The sequence below is a fragment of the Chrysochloris asiatica genome, unplaced genomic scaffold (genome assembly GCF_000296735.1).
Source record: "Chrysochloris asiatica unplaced genomic scaffold, ChrAsi1.0 scaffold00017, whole genome shotgun sequence".
Taxonomy (NCBI): domain Eukaryota; kingdom Metazoa; phylum Chordata; class Mammalia; order Afrosoricida; family Chrysochloridae; genus Chrysochloris; species Chrysochloris asiatica.
Window position 1 is genome coordinate 8456072 of NW_006408535.1, and position 20211 is coordinate 8476282.

Consider the following 20211-nt stretch of genomic DNA (forward strand, 5'->3'; position numbering starts at 1 on the left):
TGTTCATGTCCTGTGCCCATTTTTTTATTGGGTTATTTGTCTTTTTCTTGTAGGGGTGTTGTAGTTTCCTATATATTTTAGAAATGAGTCCTTGTCTGATGTGTCATTGCAAAAGATTTTTTCCCATTCTGTGGGTTCCCTTTTTACTCTTTTGGTGAAGTCTTTTGATGCACATAAGTTTTTACTTTTTAGTATGTCCCAATCATCTATTTTGTCGACTTTTGTTTGTGTCATTTTCAAAATGTTTGGTAGTCTGTGTATGCCCTGAATTAGAGCCTTTGCATTTGTCCTTATTTTTTCATTGATGGCTTCATAATTCTGGGATTCAGATTTAGGTCTCTAATCCATGCTGAGTTGGTTTCTGTATAAGGTGTGAGGTAAAGATCTGGTTTCAAACTTTTTGCATATTGCTTTCCAGTTCTTCCAGCACCATCTGTTGAAGAGACTATCCCTTTCCCATATGATATATTTAGGTATTTTCTTGAAAATCAGTGCCTGTATGTGGATAGGTTAATTTCTGAATTCTCAATTCTGTTCCATTGATCAATGTATCTTTCATTGTACCAGTACCAAGCTGTTTTGACCACTGTAGCCATGTAATAAATTTTGAAGTCAGGGAGTCAGAGGTTTCCAACCTTACTCTTCTTCTTATGCAGTGCTTTGCTTATCCTAGGTCTCATTCCTTTCCATATAAAGTCTGTAATTGTCTATTCCATCTCTTTGAAGAATGTCATTGGGATTGCATTATATGTGTAAATTTCTTTGGGCAGTATTGACATTTTCACAATGTTAAGTCTTCCTATCTAGGAGCATGGTACATTCTTCATTTTGTAGGTCTCTTTTGGTTTCTTGTAGTAGTGTTTTGTAGTTTTCTTTGTATAGGTTCTTTCTTTCTCTGGTTACATTTATTCCTAGATATTTCACCCTTTGGGCAGCACTCCCTCACTTTCTTGAAAGATTTCAATTTTTATTCCATCAATTCCTGGTGCCTTGTTCTTTGCCAATTCTTTCAATGCACCTTGGACTTCCTCCTTCAGTATCATTGGCTCTTGATCATATGATACCTCTTGAAACGGATGAACATCAACCATTTCCTTTTGGTACAGTGACTGTGTATTCCTTCCATCTTCTTTTTATGCTTTCTGCATCATTCAATATTTTGTCCAGAGAATCCTTCAATAATGAAAGTCAAGGCTTGAATTTTTTTCTTCAGTTTCCCCAGTTTGAGAAATGCTGAATGTGTTCTTCCCTTTTGATTTTCTGACTCCAAATCATTTCACATTTTGTTGTAATATTTGGCTTTGTCTTCTCAAGCTGATCTTTGAAATTTTCTGTTCAGCTCTAGAACCTCCTCATGTCTTCCATTTGCTTTAGCATCTATACACTGGAGAGCAAGTTTCATTGTCTCTTCTGACATCCATACATCCATTTTGATGTTTTCCTTCTTTTTTGTCTTCTTAATGACTTTTTGCTTTCTTCATGTATGATGTTCTTGGTGTCATCCCACAACACTTCTGGTCTTTGGTCTTTAGTGTTTAATGTATCAAATCCCTTTTTCAGATGATCCCTAAATTCAGGTGGGATATATTCAAGGACATATTTTGGCTCTTGTGGAATTCTTTTCATTTTCTTCACCTTCAGTCTGAATTTGCATAGGAGCAATTGATGGTCTGTTCCACAGTCTGCCCCTGGCCTTGTTCTGGCTAATGATATAGAGCTTTTCCACCATCTCTTCCACAGATGTAGTCAATTTGATTTCTGTGTATTCCATCTAGTGAGGTCCATGTGTATAATCATCTCTTATGCTGTGTAAAGAAAGTATTTGAAAAGAACAAATCATTGGTTTTGTTTTGCAGAATTCTATCATGCGATCTCCAGCATCATTTGTTATCACCAAAGCCATATTTTCTAACTACTAATCCTTTCTCTTTATTTCCAATCTTTACATTCCAATCACCAGTAATGATCTTGATTACATGTTTGATCAATTTCAGAAAGAAGTTGGTAGAATTTCTCTATTTATCCTCACTGGCTTTAGTGGTTGGTGCATAAATTTTAATAATAGTGGTACTAACTGCTCTTCTCTGTAGTTGCATGGGTATTATCCTATCACAGACAGCGTTGTACCTCATGACTGATCTGGATATGTTCTTTAGACAGTGAATGCAAGACTATTCTTCTACAATTTGTCATTCCCAGCATAGTAAATCATGTGGTTGTCAGATTCAAAATGGCCAATACCAGTCCATTTTAGCTCACTAGACTAAGATATCGATGTTTATGCATTCCATTTCATTTCTCACAATTTCCAATTTTCCTAGATCCATACTTCGTACATTCCATGTTCTGATTATTAATGGATGTTTACAGCTGTTGCTCTTCAATTGAGTTGTACCCCATCAACAAATGAAGGTTCCAACAGCTTTAATCACATGGGCTTTACTCCATTTGTGTCATCACGGTCAACTCTACTTTGAGGAAGCAGCTCTTTCCCAGTTGCATTTTGAGTGCCTTCCAACCTGAGGGGCTCATTTTCCAGCACTATATCTGAAAGTGTTTCTCTGCTATTTGTAAGGTTGTCAGTGACTAAATAGTCAAAATCAATTCATCTCTTCTTCTTCCTAGTCTGTCTTCGTCTGGAAGCTCATCTGAAACCTGTCCACCTTGGGTAACCCTGCTGGTATTTAAAATACAGGTGGCATAGATTCCAGAATCACAGCAACTCACAAGCCACCACAGTACAACAAACTGACAGACAAGTCACATTGTAGGGTATAAATATTTGGTGAAGAAATGGTTGCTCTTTTCCTTGAATAATATTTAGACAGGTCTCTTTAAATTTTCTTTTTCAATCTTTTCTTTTTCTAACTGATGTATTTTTCAATTCTCTTCCAGATGAATGCATATCCAGTGAGGTATGTCACTAGTTAGAGCTAGTCACATTTTTAATTGCTCTAAAAAGTCTTTAACTCCAACCCTTGCTCAGTCATCCAGCCTCATATCACATGACTTCCCATTGCCTACAATATTCCAACCACTTGGACTCTTGGGTTCTCTATCCCTTTTCTCACAAGTAGGTAATTCCTACCATGCCCCAATCCTAACCATTGGTGGATGGCAGTGGTTGTGCGCCACTGCGTCAGTTATAAATCATGTACCCTGTATAAGTTTTCCAAGGCTATAAATCTTTATAGGAGCAGAAAGCCTCATCTTTCTCCCACCGATTAACTAGTAGATTCAAACTACTGACCTTGTAGTAAGGAGCCCAGCTCATAATCCACTACACTTTTAGGGCTTCTTATCTCAGCCACTTTTTGTTAAATGCTGCCGAGTGAGTTCCAACTCATAGAGGCCCTATATAGGGTTCCCACAGAATGGCTGGTAGATTTGAACCACCAACCTTTCAGTTAACAGTCAACTGCTTATCCTATAGCGCCACACCAGGACTCCATCCCAGCCACTACTCCTAAATTACTAGTTTTTCATGTCTTAATTTAAATGTTCCTTTCTCAAGAAGTCCTTTCTTAGCCCTGAAGCAACATTAGGTTCCCTTGTTAAAAAGTGTCCTAACACTCATCCTTTTCCTTTGCTGATTATGCTTATGATATATAATTATTTCAATTAAATAATTATATGTGTGATTGCCTGATGTCCATCTCCTGAATAAAAAACAAATTCTACAAGGACAAGAGCCAACTACATCTTGTTCATTGCTGCATCCCCAAACTGGGGAAATCTCTGCCATAAAGTAGGTACTCAGTAAATCACTGTTGAATACAATGAAAGATGATAACATATTCCCATTGTATTACAATCTAGCTTTTCTGGGAATCATCGTATCTCGTTATGTTAATGTTGCAAATGTTATGATCTATCAAGGGATAATTTTTTTTTTTTTTCAGAAGACCAATTTATCTTCTCCTATAACAAATGGTCAGGAATAACTCACTATAACTGCCAACTCCAACAACCATCTCTAGTTTCAGTTCAGCCATATTCACTTATTTTTAAATGAAATAAATATCAGGTTCTTATATGTGAAATTCATCAGGCAAAATTTAAAAGCTGTTTATAACTGTGGAGGTAAGGTAGGAAAAGATGGAGATATGAAGGAAATTCAGAGTCAAAAGATCTTCATCTTTCCCAGGTTTATCCACACAGACTCCAAGTAATCCATTGACCCTCTGCCTCCCAGTGCTGTTCTAGTGGTGGTGGTGTGCTTTAGAGTTGGTGCCAACTCACAAGGACCCTGCATAGAATTGCTGAGGCTGTAAGTTATTATGGGAGCCGAAAGCCTCAAATGCTGTTCTAGCTACTGAAAATAAAGGAAAGGCAAAATTTTCATGACTAAAGAAATAAAATTATCATCTCCACTAAGGAGCCAAATATATAACAGTGCTTTCATGGCCCCAAATGTTCTTATATAGTATTACCTGCAAATTATAGCCTAAACTAATTCTGGCTTTTGTGTAAACTGGATTAAAATGCAATGCTTTCAGAAAGTCCTTCTGTGCTTGCATGGTGGCCTCTTTATAACCATATTTCATGTAAGAATTTCCTCGTCCAACATAGGCATCCACAAAATTTGGGTTCATTTTAATTGTCCAGTTGAAGAACTTGACAGCATCTTCAAACTCATTAATTCTGAAAATAAAGGAAGATATTTTTGATTCTTGGTGAATTTTCTAAGTGCTTTCTCATATATAACTTTTCATAGGTTTCTGAAATCTTATAGATAATCTTTCATTCTTCTTACCCAATATAGGAACTAAATACAGAAGGAAGACAGGAACAATTTTCATAGCAGAATGCTATTCTGGAATCCTTCATTCAGAATTTCAGATGTCTGAGTGACATTCCTGAACCTGTTTTTTAACAGCTATCAGTTGCCAATATAGAATAACACATCTTATCATTGAATGAATATTTTATCTAAGTGAAATTTTGAAAAAGTTGTTTTTATGTATTTTCCTTATACAATGAAAGGAACCAAATTTTCATCATATACAGTTCTTAAGGCCACATTTTCTTCTAGAAATGCAGCCCATTTAACAGTGGACACAAGGAGAGAATGGAAGAGAAAGTAAAATGTATCTTACTTACTAACTTGTGAAAATATGTAGCTAAATGAAAACTTTGTCTTTCTATCTTCTGAATCTTTTTCTTGCGGTGGGAGTGAGGATGCTGAAGGAATCAAATATTTGTTCTTGGGCATGTCAATTCACTTCTATATTTTACATGCATATCTAATAATTATGCTTAATCTCAGTTAAAATGGAGAGAATCTAGATCTTTCTCTTTTTTTAATAATGAGGGAGCCACTACTGAGTGGCCACTCTTTTATCAGGTAATACAAAAGGTGTAGCACTGTTGGATAAGCACTGGATTGCTAACTGAAAGATTGGCCGTTCAAACCAACCAGACACTCCTCAGAAACCCTTTACAGAGTCGCTTGCTATGAGTTGGAACCGACTCGACAGCACTTAACAATAGTAGTAACAACATTTCACTTACACCTTCCAACAATTCTGTAAGCTAGTAACTGAAGTAGATGAAAACAAATCAAGGTTCAGAAAAGATCATACATATCAAATGGCATAGTAAAGACCACACTAAGTTTGCACAAAGTAAATACCTGAAATTGAAACTCGGGTAAGCCTTACTTGAAAATCCTTGCTTTTCTACCCAATTGCCTCTGCCACACACTCTTCACTTTTAATATACCTGCAGTTGGTGCAGGAGAGCCACTGAGCTGAAGCTCAACAATGCAATCAGAAGAAGGACTTGAAATTCAAACGTGAGCCTGAATACATAAATAATATTAATTCTGCAAGGGTGAGAGCCTGTGAAAAGCACTCAGCACAGCGGTCGTTATCCAATAAATATTATCTCCCTCCTTTAGTTTCACTACGTCTCAAACAGGGTTAAAAATTTAATAAGATACATTACAACTTTTACCCATTTTTCCTTTATAAAATATACATAACCCAGGGTATGTGTTCTAAAAATTATAAGCACCTAGATATTACTCAGCTAATATCTTAAAGCAGGGTTACCCAAAATTCAGTCCCTCCTTCATACCAGTTGCTTTATGTTCTACCTACATTATCATTTACTGAATAACTTCAAATCAGCTCATGTTTTTACTTAATACATTTATTTTAAATGAATTTACTTTAAAATGCCACTTAATATCCCTCCAAGGGTAATGCAAATGGTAAACAGATTTGGCTGCTAACTAAATGGTTGAAGGTTTAAATCTATCCCGGTGCACCTCAAAAAAGAAAATTGATAATCTACTGCTGGGAAATCATCCACTGAAATTCAAAGTCCTACCCTGACACATAGCCGGTTGCCATAAGTAGGAATCAATCAGATGATAACTAGATAATATCACTACCATAAATTTAAAAATCAATGAATACTTGTTGTTGTTAAGTGCCTCTGAGTTGGTTCCAACACTGTGGGTTTGAACCACAGAACTGTGGTTTGTAGTCCAGTGCTTATCCTACAGCACTATACCAGGAGACCCAATGAGTAGAAAGAAGGCACCCTAAAAATCAATTAAAAGTATAGCTGGATACTTTAGTCTGCAGAAAGCTCTGAACCTGAGAGTTGCTGTATGTATAACAAAGGAAGTATTAGGAGCTTTAGCAAATGGTGGTGGTAGCACTATGCCATGGAGTTGGTTCCGAAAGCCTCATCTGTCTCCTACAGAACCACTGGTAGTTTCAAACTGCTGACCATGAGGTTAGCAGCCCCACTCATAGCCAATGCTACCAGAGCTCCAAAGATGTTAAAACTAGATATTAGCTGACACATTCTCCTTGATATAATAAGAGATGAGAAATAATTCAGTTTGAAAATGAAAAGGAATTCAGTTTCTTACAGTGTGATTCAATATATTTTTAGATTGTCCCTGAAATAAAAAAAATAATTAAGGTAGTCATGATACTTGATCCATATTCAACAAACACTACCCAAATATGGTCTACCACTCATCTGTCAGTTTTTGTCATACTGTGGTGACTTGTATGTTGCTGTGATGCTGGAAGCTATGCCAATAGTATTCTTAATACCAGCAGAATAATCCATAGTAGACAAGTTTTAGTAAAACTTTCAGACTAAGATGGACTAGAAAGAAGGAGAGGTGGACCACTTCTGAATAGTTGGCCACAGAAAACCTTATAACAGCAGTAGAACATTATCAGATACAGTGCCAGTGATGAGCTCATGAGGTTGGAAGGCACTTAAAATATGAAGAGCTGCCTCTTCAAAGTAGAGTTGGCCACAATGATACAGACGAAGGAAAGTTTTCAGGACCTTCATTTGTTGATGTGGCACAACTCAAAATAAGGAGAAACATCCAGTAATCATCAGAATGTGGAGTATATGAAGTATGACTCTAAGAAAATTAGAAATTTTCAGAAATGAAATGGAATGCATAAAGGTCACTATCCAAGCATTAGTGAGTTGAAATGGGCTTGCATTGACCATTTTAAATCAGACAATCATGGTTTACCACTGGGGGAATGAGAAATAGAAAAGTAATGGAGTTGCTTTCCATTCATCATCAAAAAAGAGTATGTCCGGATCTACCCTGAAGTACAATGCTGTCTGTGATTGGATAATACTCATATGCCTACAAGGAAGATCAGTTAATAACACTATTATCAAAATTTACATCCTAAGTATTAAAACCAATGATGGTGAAATTGAAGAATTATACCAACTTCTTCAGCCTGAAATTGATCAAACATTCAATCCAGATGCATTGATAATTAGTAATACTTAGAACGCAAAAGTTGGAAACAAAGAGGAAGAAAAAGTCATTGGAAAATATGATCTTGGTGATGGAAATGATGCTGGAGGTCACATTATAGATTTCTGCAGAATTAATGACTTCTTAATTGCAAACATCTTTCTCAACAACATACACATGGACCTCTTCTGAAGGAAGACACAAGAATCAAAATGACTATATCTGTAGAAAGAGACAGTGGAAAAGCCAAAATAAGGCAAGGGAAAGGCAATGGAATAGACCATCAAGTGCTCATATGCCAGTTCAGGCTGAAGCTGAAGAAAATTCAAACAAGTCCACAAGAGCCAAAATGTGACACTGAGTTTATCATATCCCACCTGAATTTAGATTTGATCTTGCATCAGAACAGATTTGATGCATCAGCTATTAATGACCAAAGACCAGAAGAGTTGTGAGATGACATCAAGAGCATCATACATGAAGAAATCAAATGATCATTAAAAAGAAATGGAAGAAAAAAGACCAAAATGCACATCAGAAGAGACTCTGAAACTTGTTTTTGTTGTTGTTGTTTTTAGGTGCTATTGAGTTGGTACAGACCCATAGAGATCCTATGCACAACACAATGAAACACTGCCCACTCCTGGGCCAACCTCATAATTGCTGCCACGCTTGAGCCCATTGATGCTGCCACTTTGCCAATCTATCTCTCTGGAGGTCTTCCTCTTTTTCTCTGACCCTCCACCTTACCAAACATGATACCCTTCTCCAGTGACTGGTCCCTCCTGACAATATGTCTGAAGTATGAGAGACAAAGTTTGGTCATCCTGGCCTCCAAGGAGCACTCTGGTTGCACTTCATCCAACACAGACCTGTTGGTTCTTTTGGCAGCCCATGGCACTTTCAATATTCTCCTCCAACACCAAAAACTCAAATGCATCAATTCCTCTACGGTCTTCTTTATTCACTGTCTAGCTTTCGCATGCATATGAGGTTATTGAAAATACCATGGCTTGATTCAGGTGTACTTTAGCCCTCAAGCTGACATCTTTGCTCATCAACACTTTAAAAAGGTCTTGTGCAGCAGATTTGCCTATGATGCACTATGTCGTTTGATTTCTTGACTGCTGCTTCCATGAGTGTTGATGGTTGATCCAGGAAGAATGAAGTCCTTGACAACGTCAAACTTTCTCCATTGATAAGAATGTTGTTTATTGGTCCAGTGGTGAGGATTTTTGTTTTCTTTACATTGAGATGCAATCCATACCGAAGGCTGTTGTCTTTGATCTTCATCAGTAAGTATTTTAAGTCCTCTTCACTTTTAGCAAGCAAAGTTGGATCATCTGCATATCACAAGCTGTTAATGAGTCTTCCTCCAATCCTGATGCCACATTTTTCTTCATATAACCCAGGCTCTTGGATGATTTGCTCAGCATACAGGTTGAATAAGTATGGCAAAAGAATACAACCCTGTTGAACACCTTTCTTAATTTTAAAGCATTCAGTGTTCCCAGGTTCTGTTCAAACAATTACCTCTTGCTCCATGTACAGAGTCCTCATGAGCACAATTGTGTTTCAGAATACTCATATTTTGCAATGTTGTCCATAGCTTGTCATGATCCACACAATTGAAAGCCTTTGCGGAGTACAGAAAAGCTAAAACAACTAGAATTTTGCAAGATCCATGACTTATTCATTGAAAATATCTTTTTAAAACAACATAAAAGGCAACTATAAACAGGACCTCACCAGACAGAATACATAGGAATCGAATTGACTACATCTGTGGAAAGAGATGATAGTAACACTCATTAACATAAGTCAAAACCAGACCAGGGGCTGACTGTAGAACAGACCATAATTGCTCATATACAAATTCAGGCTTAAGCTGAAAAAAATTCAAACAAGTCCATGAGAGCCATAATATGACCTTGAATAATTCCCCTTGGGTTTAGAAACCATCTCAAGAATTGATGCACTAAACACTAATGTATGGATCACAATAAACTATGGATAACTTTGCAAAGAATGCATATTCCAAAATATTTACTTGTGTTTGAGAAACCTGTACATAGGCCATGGGGTAGTTGTTTGAACAGAACAAGGGGATACTGAATGGTTTAAAATAAGAAAAGGTGTGTGCCAAGGTTGTATCTTTTCACCATCCTTATTCAATCTGTATGCTGAGTAAATAATCTGAGAAACTGGATTATAGGAAAAAGAATATGGCATCAGAGTTGGTGGAATACTCACTAACAACCTGAGATATGCAGATGACACAACCATGCTTGCAGAAATGGAAGAATACTTGAAGTACTTACTGATGAAGATAACTACAGCCTTTTGTGTATATTACACCTCAATATAAAGAAAACAAAATCCTCACAACTGGACCAATAAATAACATCATGCTAAACAGAAAAAAGATTGAAGTTGTCAAGTACTTCATTTTGCTTGGATCCACATGCAACACTTACAGAACAGTCAAGAAATCAAACGATGTACACACACACAATGGAATATTATTCTACCTTGAAGAATATGAAGGAAGCTGCAAGCCACCGCATAACATGAATGAAACTTGAGGATATTATGTTGAATGAAAGGGCGGGGGGGATTCTTTGCTGGTTACTGGGATGTGGGGAGTTAGGTGAGGGGAGGGAGGGGAAGGAGCACAGGGTAGGGAATAGACACAGGATGAGTACTAGGGAGGGAGACAATATACAAGAAGGGGGGAGGGAATGGAAGAAAAAAGTGGATAGGAAAACAATTAGACAGGTTTATATGGGCTAAGCAGGATAGAGGTAAATAATGATGCATGTACAACCTTGGAAAAACAGGGCTCTGGGATACAGGGATTGTGACATGGCTGGAATGAGCAAAAGGGGGGAAATAATGTTAAGATGCTTTGCTGCCTTTTGAATCTTGGTTTCCCTGGCATACCATTATAAAATAGATACTTGAGGAGAAGAGAAAGGAATAGCCAGAAATATCACCATAGAAAGATTGTTAAGTCCGTCTTCTGCCTATAACTGATTGGAATACCTAAAATTGGGCTACAACGTGCCCAGTGAAGGAGGCTTCCTGCAGAGTCTCTGCAATACATAAGACCACGGGTAGAATCCTGTAACCCATCCAGAATCTTCTGAGGTGAGAAATTTCCACTTGAAAGGACAAGTAGACCAGCCTGGAGCCTCTAGAACAGAAAATACTTCTTGAAAGAAAGACCAACAGGCAAAATACAAATAAATACAAATAGTCCAACTGATTACTACAGGAACAAGCAAGTTGCTCGCCCAGGAGATATCCAAGTGGTCGGGTCCCCTCAGGGCAAACCCCCTTCCAAGATTAAAACTCAATGGGAATACAAGCTCTGATTGGTGACCATGTTGGTCACCAATAAGGGGAAGTGAGGGAAAAACAGCAATGAAGCTGCGAGCTAAGCCCTACAACATTCAATAAACTCCTGTTAACCAGGTGGAGACCTGGTTGGCCAGCAGTGTGGCAAGACCTGGGGACTCTTGGACCCAGAGTCAGTGACATAGCCACAGAGGACTAGAGTAGAGAGTGAAGCATCCAGCTGATAAGAAGAGAGGGCATATGCATAAGAACACCCACACTTGCAAATAAAACCCATTTGACCTGGTTTCAATGACTGGATGATCAGAGCTCACCTAGAAGAAAGAAGAGGAAAATAAGAGTAATCTGATACAATTTGATGAACTTGACTTACACCTATGGATGCAGTAGCTCAAAAGAGGGAACACATCTTTACAGGGAGGATCGTTCCCACCCCTCCACACACAGAGTAGACAGGGATGGGCAACTTGGACCATTGGCTACCCAAATTGGGGAGAGGGGAGGCTACAAAGGCAAGAACTGACTGGCTTACAAGCTTTCAAGAGGGAGTCTAGATCCAGAGGGTGTGGATGAAGGTAGAACCTCCACTGAGTAATATCCAATCTGTCTGGGTGGGGCTGATGAAAGGAGTTACGGATAGGTCTCTTGTGATACAATAGTGAATAATTGTTATCAGGACTGACTGGAAGGGTTGGAAATGTAAAGGTAGACATTTTGTAGTAAAAGGAGGGGAGTGATTGACTTTGCAGTCTAGGAGTGGAGTCCCTGGGACCATCAAGGGAGAAAAACAGAGAGCGGGACCCTACCCAGAGAAGCAGTGATGCCAGAGATGGAGGCAGAGATGATGACGTGGAGAGATGGAGCAGCTGGGGACTTTATACACCGAGAGAGAGAAGAGACTGTGTGCTGACAACTGGAGGACAGGCTTGCAGGGTATACTTTTTGGTTGGTTGATGATGCATGGAGGGGACTGTAACCATGGCAATGAAACGATATACAAGAGGATGAATATAAATATGGTGTTCTCCCATGTAAATTATCACATAATTCACAATAAAACATTTTTTTTTTAATCAAATGACATATTGCATTGGGCAGCTCTGCTAGAAAAGACCTCTTTAAAGTGTCAAAGAGTAAAGATGCCAGTTTAAGAACTAAGGTGCACCTGACCTAAGTCATGATATATTATATAACCCCATACACATGTGAAACTTGAATAATGAATAATGAAGACTGTAAAAGAATGAATACATTTGAATTATCTTCTTGGTGAAGAATATTGAAGTACCTTGGCCTACCAGAAGAACAAAGATATCTGCCTTGGATGAAATACAGCCAGAATGTTCCTTGGGAGCAAGGACGGCAAGACTTCATCTCTTGTACTTTGGACATGTTGTCAAGAGGGATTAGCCCCTGGAGAAAGACATCATTCTTGGTAAAGTGGAGGGTCAGCAAAAAATGAGAAGAACCCCAACAAGATGGACTGACACAATTGCAAGACCAATGGGCTCAAATATAACAATAATTGCGAGGATAGACCAGGACTGGGTGTTTCATTCTCATGTGCATAGGGTCACTATGAGTTGAAACCAACTTGAAGGCACCTAACAACAAAAAGGAAGACAAGTTAATACATCATTATTCAAATTTAGATGGAAACCACTACATCAGTGATAGTGATTGAAGAATTCTACCAACTTCTTCTTGGTCTGAAATTGACCAAACATGTAATGAAGATGCATTGAAATTACTGGCAATTGGAATGCAAAAAACTGGAAACAAAGAGAAAGAGTCCATAGTTAGAAAACAAGACCATGGTGACAGAAATGATGCTGGAGATCATATGATCAAATTTTGCAAGACCAATAAATGTGTTTTTGCAAATACCTTTTTAAATAACATAAATGGTGATTATAGTCATGAACCTCACCAGATGGAATAAACAAGAATCAAACTAACTACATGTCGGGGACTGGCCTCTACATAGGTGTTGGATTCACAAGTGTTTTGTTCACGAGGAGGGGATACCCGGTGGCAAAAGGGATAGCAAAAGAATACACAGAAAGACAGAAAGAGGGAGACAAAGAGACACCCCGAAACCAGGGTGGATGCATCACTGGTGGGCAGACTTGGGACTACAGGCATCGTGGCCTCTGCAGGCAGCAACTCACTGCCCTCCAATCTGTAAGGCACACCTAGCCAGCTGTAATGCCCAGCCTGTAAGCCATAATGCACACTTTCACCGCCTGCCTGTAATACACACCTGGGCCGGCCTGCGTCTCCGTTTTATTTAGGGGACGTGCTTCACACCAAGCTGGGAGGGACTAAGACAGGATACAGCTAGCATATGTAATTCTCCAGACATTCAGGCAACTTTACATCGTGCTTTGCTGGTTCGAATCCCAGGCCCGCAACTTGGTTTCTCAGGCTCAATTAACATATCTATAGTCCCTGAGCTCAGTTGGGGGAAGGTGAAAGGGAAGGACAAAAGGCTTGGGAGGAGTCCCGCTGTTTTGGCTTCCTGAGCCAGGTTTTCAGGAACTTTGGCTGAATAGCCTGCACTTGGGACAGATTTAGGGAGGATGTCCTTTTCTCTATGGAACAAAGAACCGGGAAGTAGCTAAGCTATTTTTAGTTAATCCTTTGGAGAAAGGCTTAACCTTGCAACCTTCAGTATCGGCTTTAGGAAAATATTACATTTATCTGTGGATATTAAGGGTTCATGTTTGGAATTAAATAAAAAACATAACTGAACACTAAGATGAAAAACAATTTACTATGACTGCCCGGTGGCCAGAATCTTTTCCTCAGAGCCTGTGGCCTGCATTGTCTGCAACACTCGGGCCCAGTGGGCCTCGAACTTCTGACCAGCTTTACACGGTCTGCAACAACTACATTTGTGAGAAGAGGCAAAGGAGCAGCTCAATATCACTAGTCAAAACAAGGACAGAGGCCAACTGTGGAACAGACCATCAATTTGTCAGGTCAAAGGTGAAAAAAAGTAAATCAACTTGACAAGAGACAAAATATGATCTTGAATATATTGTACCTGAATTTACAGAACATCTCAAGAACAGACTTGCTGCATTAGACACTAATGATTGAACACCAGAAGAGTTGTGGGATGACATCAAGAACATCATACAGGAAGAAAGCAAAAGGTCAATAACAGAAAAGAAAGAAAAGACAAAAATGGATGTCAGAAGTGACTCTGAAACTTGTTCTCCAGTGTAGAGAAGCTAACACAAATGAAAGAAATAAGGAGGTAAAAGTACTGAACAGAAAATTTCAAAGGACAGCTAGAGAAGACAGAGTAAAGTATTATAATGAAATACGCAACCATCTGGAGTTAGAAAATCAAAATAGAAGAACACACTCAGCATTTCTCAAGCTTGAAAGAACTGAAGAAAAAAGTCAAGCCTTTGGTTGCAATTCTGAAGGATTCTATGTGTAAAATATTGAATGATTCAAGAAGCATCAAAAGAAGATAGAAGAAATACACAAAGTCACTGTACCAAAAAGAATTAAGTCAACCCTCAATCATTTCAACAGGCAGTATATGATCAGTATTAAAGGAAAAAGTCCAAGCTGTACTGAATGCTTTTGCAAAAAAAACTCGTTTCCAGGAATTGATGGAATACAAATTTAAATGTTTCAACAAACTGATACAGTCTGGAATTGCTCATTAGTCTAAGCCAAGAAATTTGAAAGGCCCAACCAACCAATTAGAAGAGATCCATATCGGTGCTGATTCCAGAGAAAGGTGAGGTGACTGAATGGAATGTGCAAAATCATTAATATCACATGCAAGTAAAATTCTGCTGAAAATAATTTTAAAATAAACGCACAGTACATCAACAAGGAACTGCCAGAAATTCAGGCTGGAGTCACAAAAGGACATGGAAGGAGGGATAATGCTGTTGACTTCAAACGGATGTTTGTTGAAAACAGAAAATACAAGAGAGATATTTGTTGTTGTTGTTGTTGATAAGTACCGTGGAGTCGGTTCCGACTCATAGCGACCCTGTACAGGGTTTTTGAGACTGTAAATCTTTACAGGAGCAGAAAGCCTCATCTTTCTCCTGCGGAACAGCTGGCAGTTTCAAACTGCTGACCTTGAGGTTAGCAGCCCAATTCGTAACCACTATGCTACCAGATGTTTACTTGTGCTTTATTAACTAGATAAAGGCATTCAATTGTATGAATAATAATAAACTATGGATACCATTACAAATACTGGGTATTCCAGATCATAGTGTACTGAGCCAAGCCATAGTATTTTTAATTGCCTCAAATACATTTGAAATGAATAAGTAAAACTGTAGAAAAATCAACACATGGTGCTGGCAAAAAATACTGACAGTACCATGGACTGCCAGAAGAATGAATAAATCCGTTTTAGCAGAAGTAAGATCAGATTGTTCCTTAGAAAGCAAGAATGGCAAGACTTCATCTCTCTTATTTTGGATACGCTGTCAAGAGTGTCTGAAGAAATCAGGCTTGGCAAAGTGAAGACTCAATGAGAAAGAAGAGGAATCTTAATGAGCTGGATTGACACAGTGGCAGCAACAGTGTTGTGAGGCTGGAGCAAAACTGTGCAGTGTTTTTGTTCTATTGTACACCGGTTGTTATGAGTCTAACTTACTCAAAGGCATCTAGCAACTACAGGAGAAACAGTAACATCATTTAATGAAGATGTGTATATGAGTTAATGTCCTGAAGGTGGAAGCTCCCATGTAGTGAAGACATGACCAATAGAATGTGTGCCAGGGTACTAGTATTTGTGTGATATTGAGTTATATGCCCCCTAGGACATACATTGTTAAGCATCCATTACCACAAACATGAAAGATGTTAAATGAGTTTTCCTAAGATAATATGTATATTGTATAAATCTCAAGTAATGCAATCACTTTACTGAAGGTGCATGATTCTCACTTCAATACCCCATTAGCATCAGACAGTATGCTGAACTTGTGGGCCAGGCAATATACACAAAGGCACACAGCCTTTTCCAAATTAATCACATACGTGACCAGATGTACCCTACTAAGCTGTACAAATAAATCACAAAAACCTCCCCAAACTAAAGAATGTGGCTTGCAGAGTCAAAGATTCAAAACTATCTTATGCAAATATATAAGAATTGGAAAATAAATGTGCTAGAGAAAAAAATGAATATATTCATGTTACTCTGAGTAATCAGATCTTCCTCTGTGACATATTAAAAATTAGACAAACTAAGGGTTGTTTTCATTACAAATAGATCTAACATTTAACTCTAGCATAACACCGTTGGTGACCAAACTGAGCAGTAAGTAGGATATTCAGCCTAAGGAATGTTGTCTCCTAGCAACCACAAGAGTGAGAACCAGAGACATACAAAGACATACTTCAAAAGTCTGCAACCCTAAGAGTTCAAAGATCAAAGCCCTAAAATGTAAAGGTTTATTCCTTTAAAAATAAAAACAAAAAATTTCCACATAGAAAATTGCACTTTTCCCACAAAGATGCCAATAATGTCTCACCATTGTTATAGAATCAGATTGTTGTATAACAAATATATTAACTATAACTTGCAATGTGAAGCAAAAATATTTTTTCTGAAGCAAATATGATGAATCAGTAAACATTTCTTGTTACTAAATTCAGTAAAACTGTTAAAACTTAAAACAGATGAAATTTATACCGTGAGTTCTCAGAACATTACTACTGATTTAGATTCTACTTTTGTTATAGGTCAATAGAGAGTTGAGTGCCCTGAAGAATGTTGATTATTTGGAATTGCAACGTAGTATCAGCTTCAGGAAGTTCTGCCATATAAATTCAGTGATTACATTTCATAAAAGAGATTGTGCTATGACACACAGAGAATTTTGCTGACTCTAATAGTTGCTAAACATAGGAATGAGGCTGAAAAAAATTCTGGAGTATGTTTTTAGTTTCAAGTAAATGCAAAATGCTTCAGACATTTTTGGTCTACACCCACCCACCAAAGCAAATACATCAGTCATGTTATTACATTTCTTGTAAAGAATGGCAAATACTTAAAGTGATGGCTTATACAAAGTCTGCTGGACTGAAATACACAATGGTGTTACTATGGTTCTCTGTATAAAATTAAAGGTCTGAGACTAACTTAAAACTTTTAACCCAAAGGCATCTTTGTAAATTCAGGTTATTATATTTTACATATATATGTTTATATGTCCTAAAGGGGAAAAGATGAACGTATTTCCTAAATAATTAAAAATATATTCTTGTCTCTAAATTTGATATTTACTCAGCCTAATCTAGAGAATTTGTGAATTATGCCATATTTTTATCATTGTTTCTCAAATGAAAATAATGCTGTAAACTACTGGTTGACCAAATACATGTTATTCATTTCAAAACTCTTACATATTGAATTTCTGTGCCAATATGAAACTCTTAACATGTTGAATTTCTGTTTTTAAAAGAATAATGACCAAAAATTAATTTCAGCGGTCAAATACATAATGCAGAAATATAAACCTTTTGGTTAACTAAGTTCATCTACCATACTATATCTCAGAATATATTTTATTTTATGACAATTCCATAAACAGGCAATAATGCTTTAAGAAATTATTGATATAAATTTTAATGTATCTTTTAGGTATTTATTGTTATTGTTTTAATTAGTTTGGATTTAGAACTATGTTTCTTTAGATGAGACATTTTCTTGCAACTTTTTTCACTTTGTAAAATCACTTTCTTGTCCAGTTAATGTTGCTGGAGCTGTTAGGTGTTGTTGAGATGGTCCCAACTCATAGTGACACTAGGTACAACAGAAGGAAACACTGCTCTTGCCTTGTCAGCCTCATTATTTTTGTTATGTTTGAGCCTGCTCTTGCTGCCACGGTGTCAATCCATCTTGCTGGAGGGCCTTCCTGTTTTCCAATAATCCTCCACTTTACCCAGCAGGATGTCCTTTCCCTCCAGACAATATATCCAAAGAATGAGAGGAGGGAAGAGAAGAGGTGGAGGTGCTGTGAAGACTGGTATGCACCATGGAATTCCAGTGTTCTTTCACTCTAGGCATTTAAAATCAAACCAAGCATTCTGACACACTGTGACATATATAAGGTTTCTGAGATGGGAGCAAAAATCCTTATCTTTCTCCCTCAGAGTAGTTAGTGAGTTTGAACCACCAACCTTGTGGTTACCAGTCCAGTGCTTATCCTACAGCTCCAACAAGACTGTGGGGGTTTGGGATTTTTAAAACCAGTAGGGGAAAATTATATTAAAAAAAAAAAAAATGCTGCTTTCCCCTAAAAAAAATCTTTATGAGATTACAAATATATATAGGTGGTTGAACATTAAGGGATATACACATTTACTTGCTGACTTGGTTAAAATAATTTATTCACATGCAAAAAGGGATTAATGGCACAAGTCTCCATTTTTATGCAGGGAATTCTACCAAAGACAAACATGGACATTGTGCTTTGTGTCTCCAAATGGGGAACATTTTGTGCTTGATCCCTTCCACCGCCATTGCCTATTTTCACTAGACTTTTCAGGCTTACTTCTGGGGCTATAATTAGCTACATTTACTAATTCCATTTATTTTCACTCCAGCATTAATTGCATTCCCTACCTGTGATGGCACATGGCAGACGCTTGGCAAAGGCTCACACTCTTCTGGCTTATCAGTGCAGCTTGTTTAAAATCCTGAAATGAATATATTTTTGTTAATTTTGTAACATCTTCTTTTGTTGCTTTTTAAAACTTTGATTCTACCATGAATATATTTGACTGAAGCAGTAAAATAAGTATCTTTTCCTAACACATTTTTCCTTATAGTATTACATCTAGTGACAACTAATAGAGCAAGGGAAATCCATTACCATGGACTCACTCAGAATCTTGTGCTTGAAGAACAAGGACTTGACCTCTAGTTTTTACCTGCTCTGTGTAATGGAGTATATCATTAATTTTCTTTTTATTCTCTTCTCCCAGTGAACATTGCCAAAGACGTATCCATGTAGATAAACCAAACCTACTGCTGTCAAACCGATTCTGACTCATAGCGACTCTGTGAGACAGAGTACAACTGCCCCATAGGGTATGGAAGACTGTCAGTCTTTACGAAGCAGACTACCACATTTGGGAAAGTCACCTGGAGAGAACCTTTAGGATAACAGGCACTCAGACCCAGGGAAAGGACACACCTGGGTCTTTTGTGTGGAGTAACTAAGGTTGCGGCTCCCTTGGAATCTGTAATCCTGAAGTAAAAGTGTATCATTTTTCCAGGTAAGTGAACATACAAACTCCAAGATTTAAAATTAAGGAAGTCTGCGAGGATGGACTTAACAGCTCTGGGAAGAGGCTGTTTTAGAAAATTAAAAGTGCCAACTCAGCAAAAGACCTGCCACTGTGGTCCAGAACTCAAGGCACCAGAGACATACAAATATTTGAGACCTAAATCTAAATAAAGGTCACTCTATGAGTTGGAACTGACTTGAAGGCACTTAACAATAACAGTAGTAATAAGTCAAAATAAGAAAACAATTGCCAAGTTGAAATTAATAAAAATTTTAAGTAAATACATACAAATCAAAATATTGAGCCACCTTCAACTCAGTACACACACACACACACACACACACACACACACACAGAGAGTATTATTTGAGATGCAGACAGGTCTTTTACAGTGTTTACTATCATGTGAGAAGAGCTATCCTAAAAGTAAGAGAGTTTAGAGACTATGAAGGAATAAAAAGGGCCCTGCTAATTCTCAAAGGTCTGCTAAAGAAGGATCTTCCTGGCTCTCTGCTCCTCCCCGTTCGACAGGCAGCCGCAGCTTCTCTTGCAGTACCAGCCGCATCCCTGAGACAAGATGGTGAAGGTTGGAGTCAACGGATTTGGCCGTATTGGGCGCCTGGTCACCAGGGCTGCTTTTAACTCTGGCAAAGTAGATGTTGTTGCCATCAACGACCCCTTCATTGACCTCAACTACATGGTATATATGTTCCAGTATGATTCCACCCATGGCAAGTTCAATGGCACTGTCAAGGCTGAGAACAGGAAACTTATCATCAATGGGAAGCCCATCTCTA

At 37.9% G+C, this 20211-nt stretch overlaps 1 protein-coding gene across 1 annotated transcript in view; it reads right to left on the reverse strand.

Moving 5' to 3' along the window:
- Nucleotides 1-20211, reverse strand: part of TTC6 (tetratricopeptide repeat domain 6) — a 92582-nt gene that overhangs the window by 31739 nt on the left and 40632 nt on the right. The window contains exons 9-10 of the mRNA XM_006835329.1: nt 18747-18820; nt 4434-4644 (exon numbers count right to left, since the gene is read on the reverse strand). Coding sequence (XP_006835392.1) covers nt 4434-4644; nt 18747-18820 — 285 coding nt within the window. The remainder of the gene's footprint in view (nt 1-4433; nt 4645-18746; nt 18821-20211) is intronic.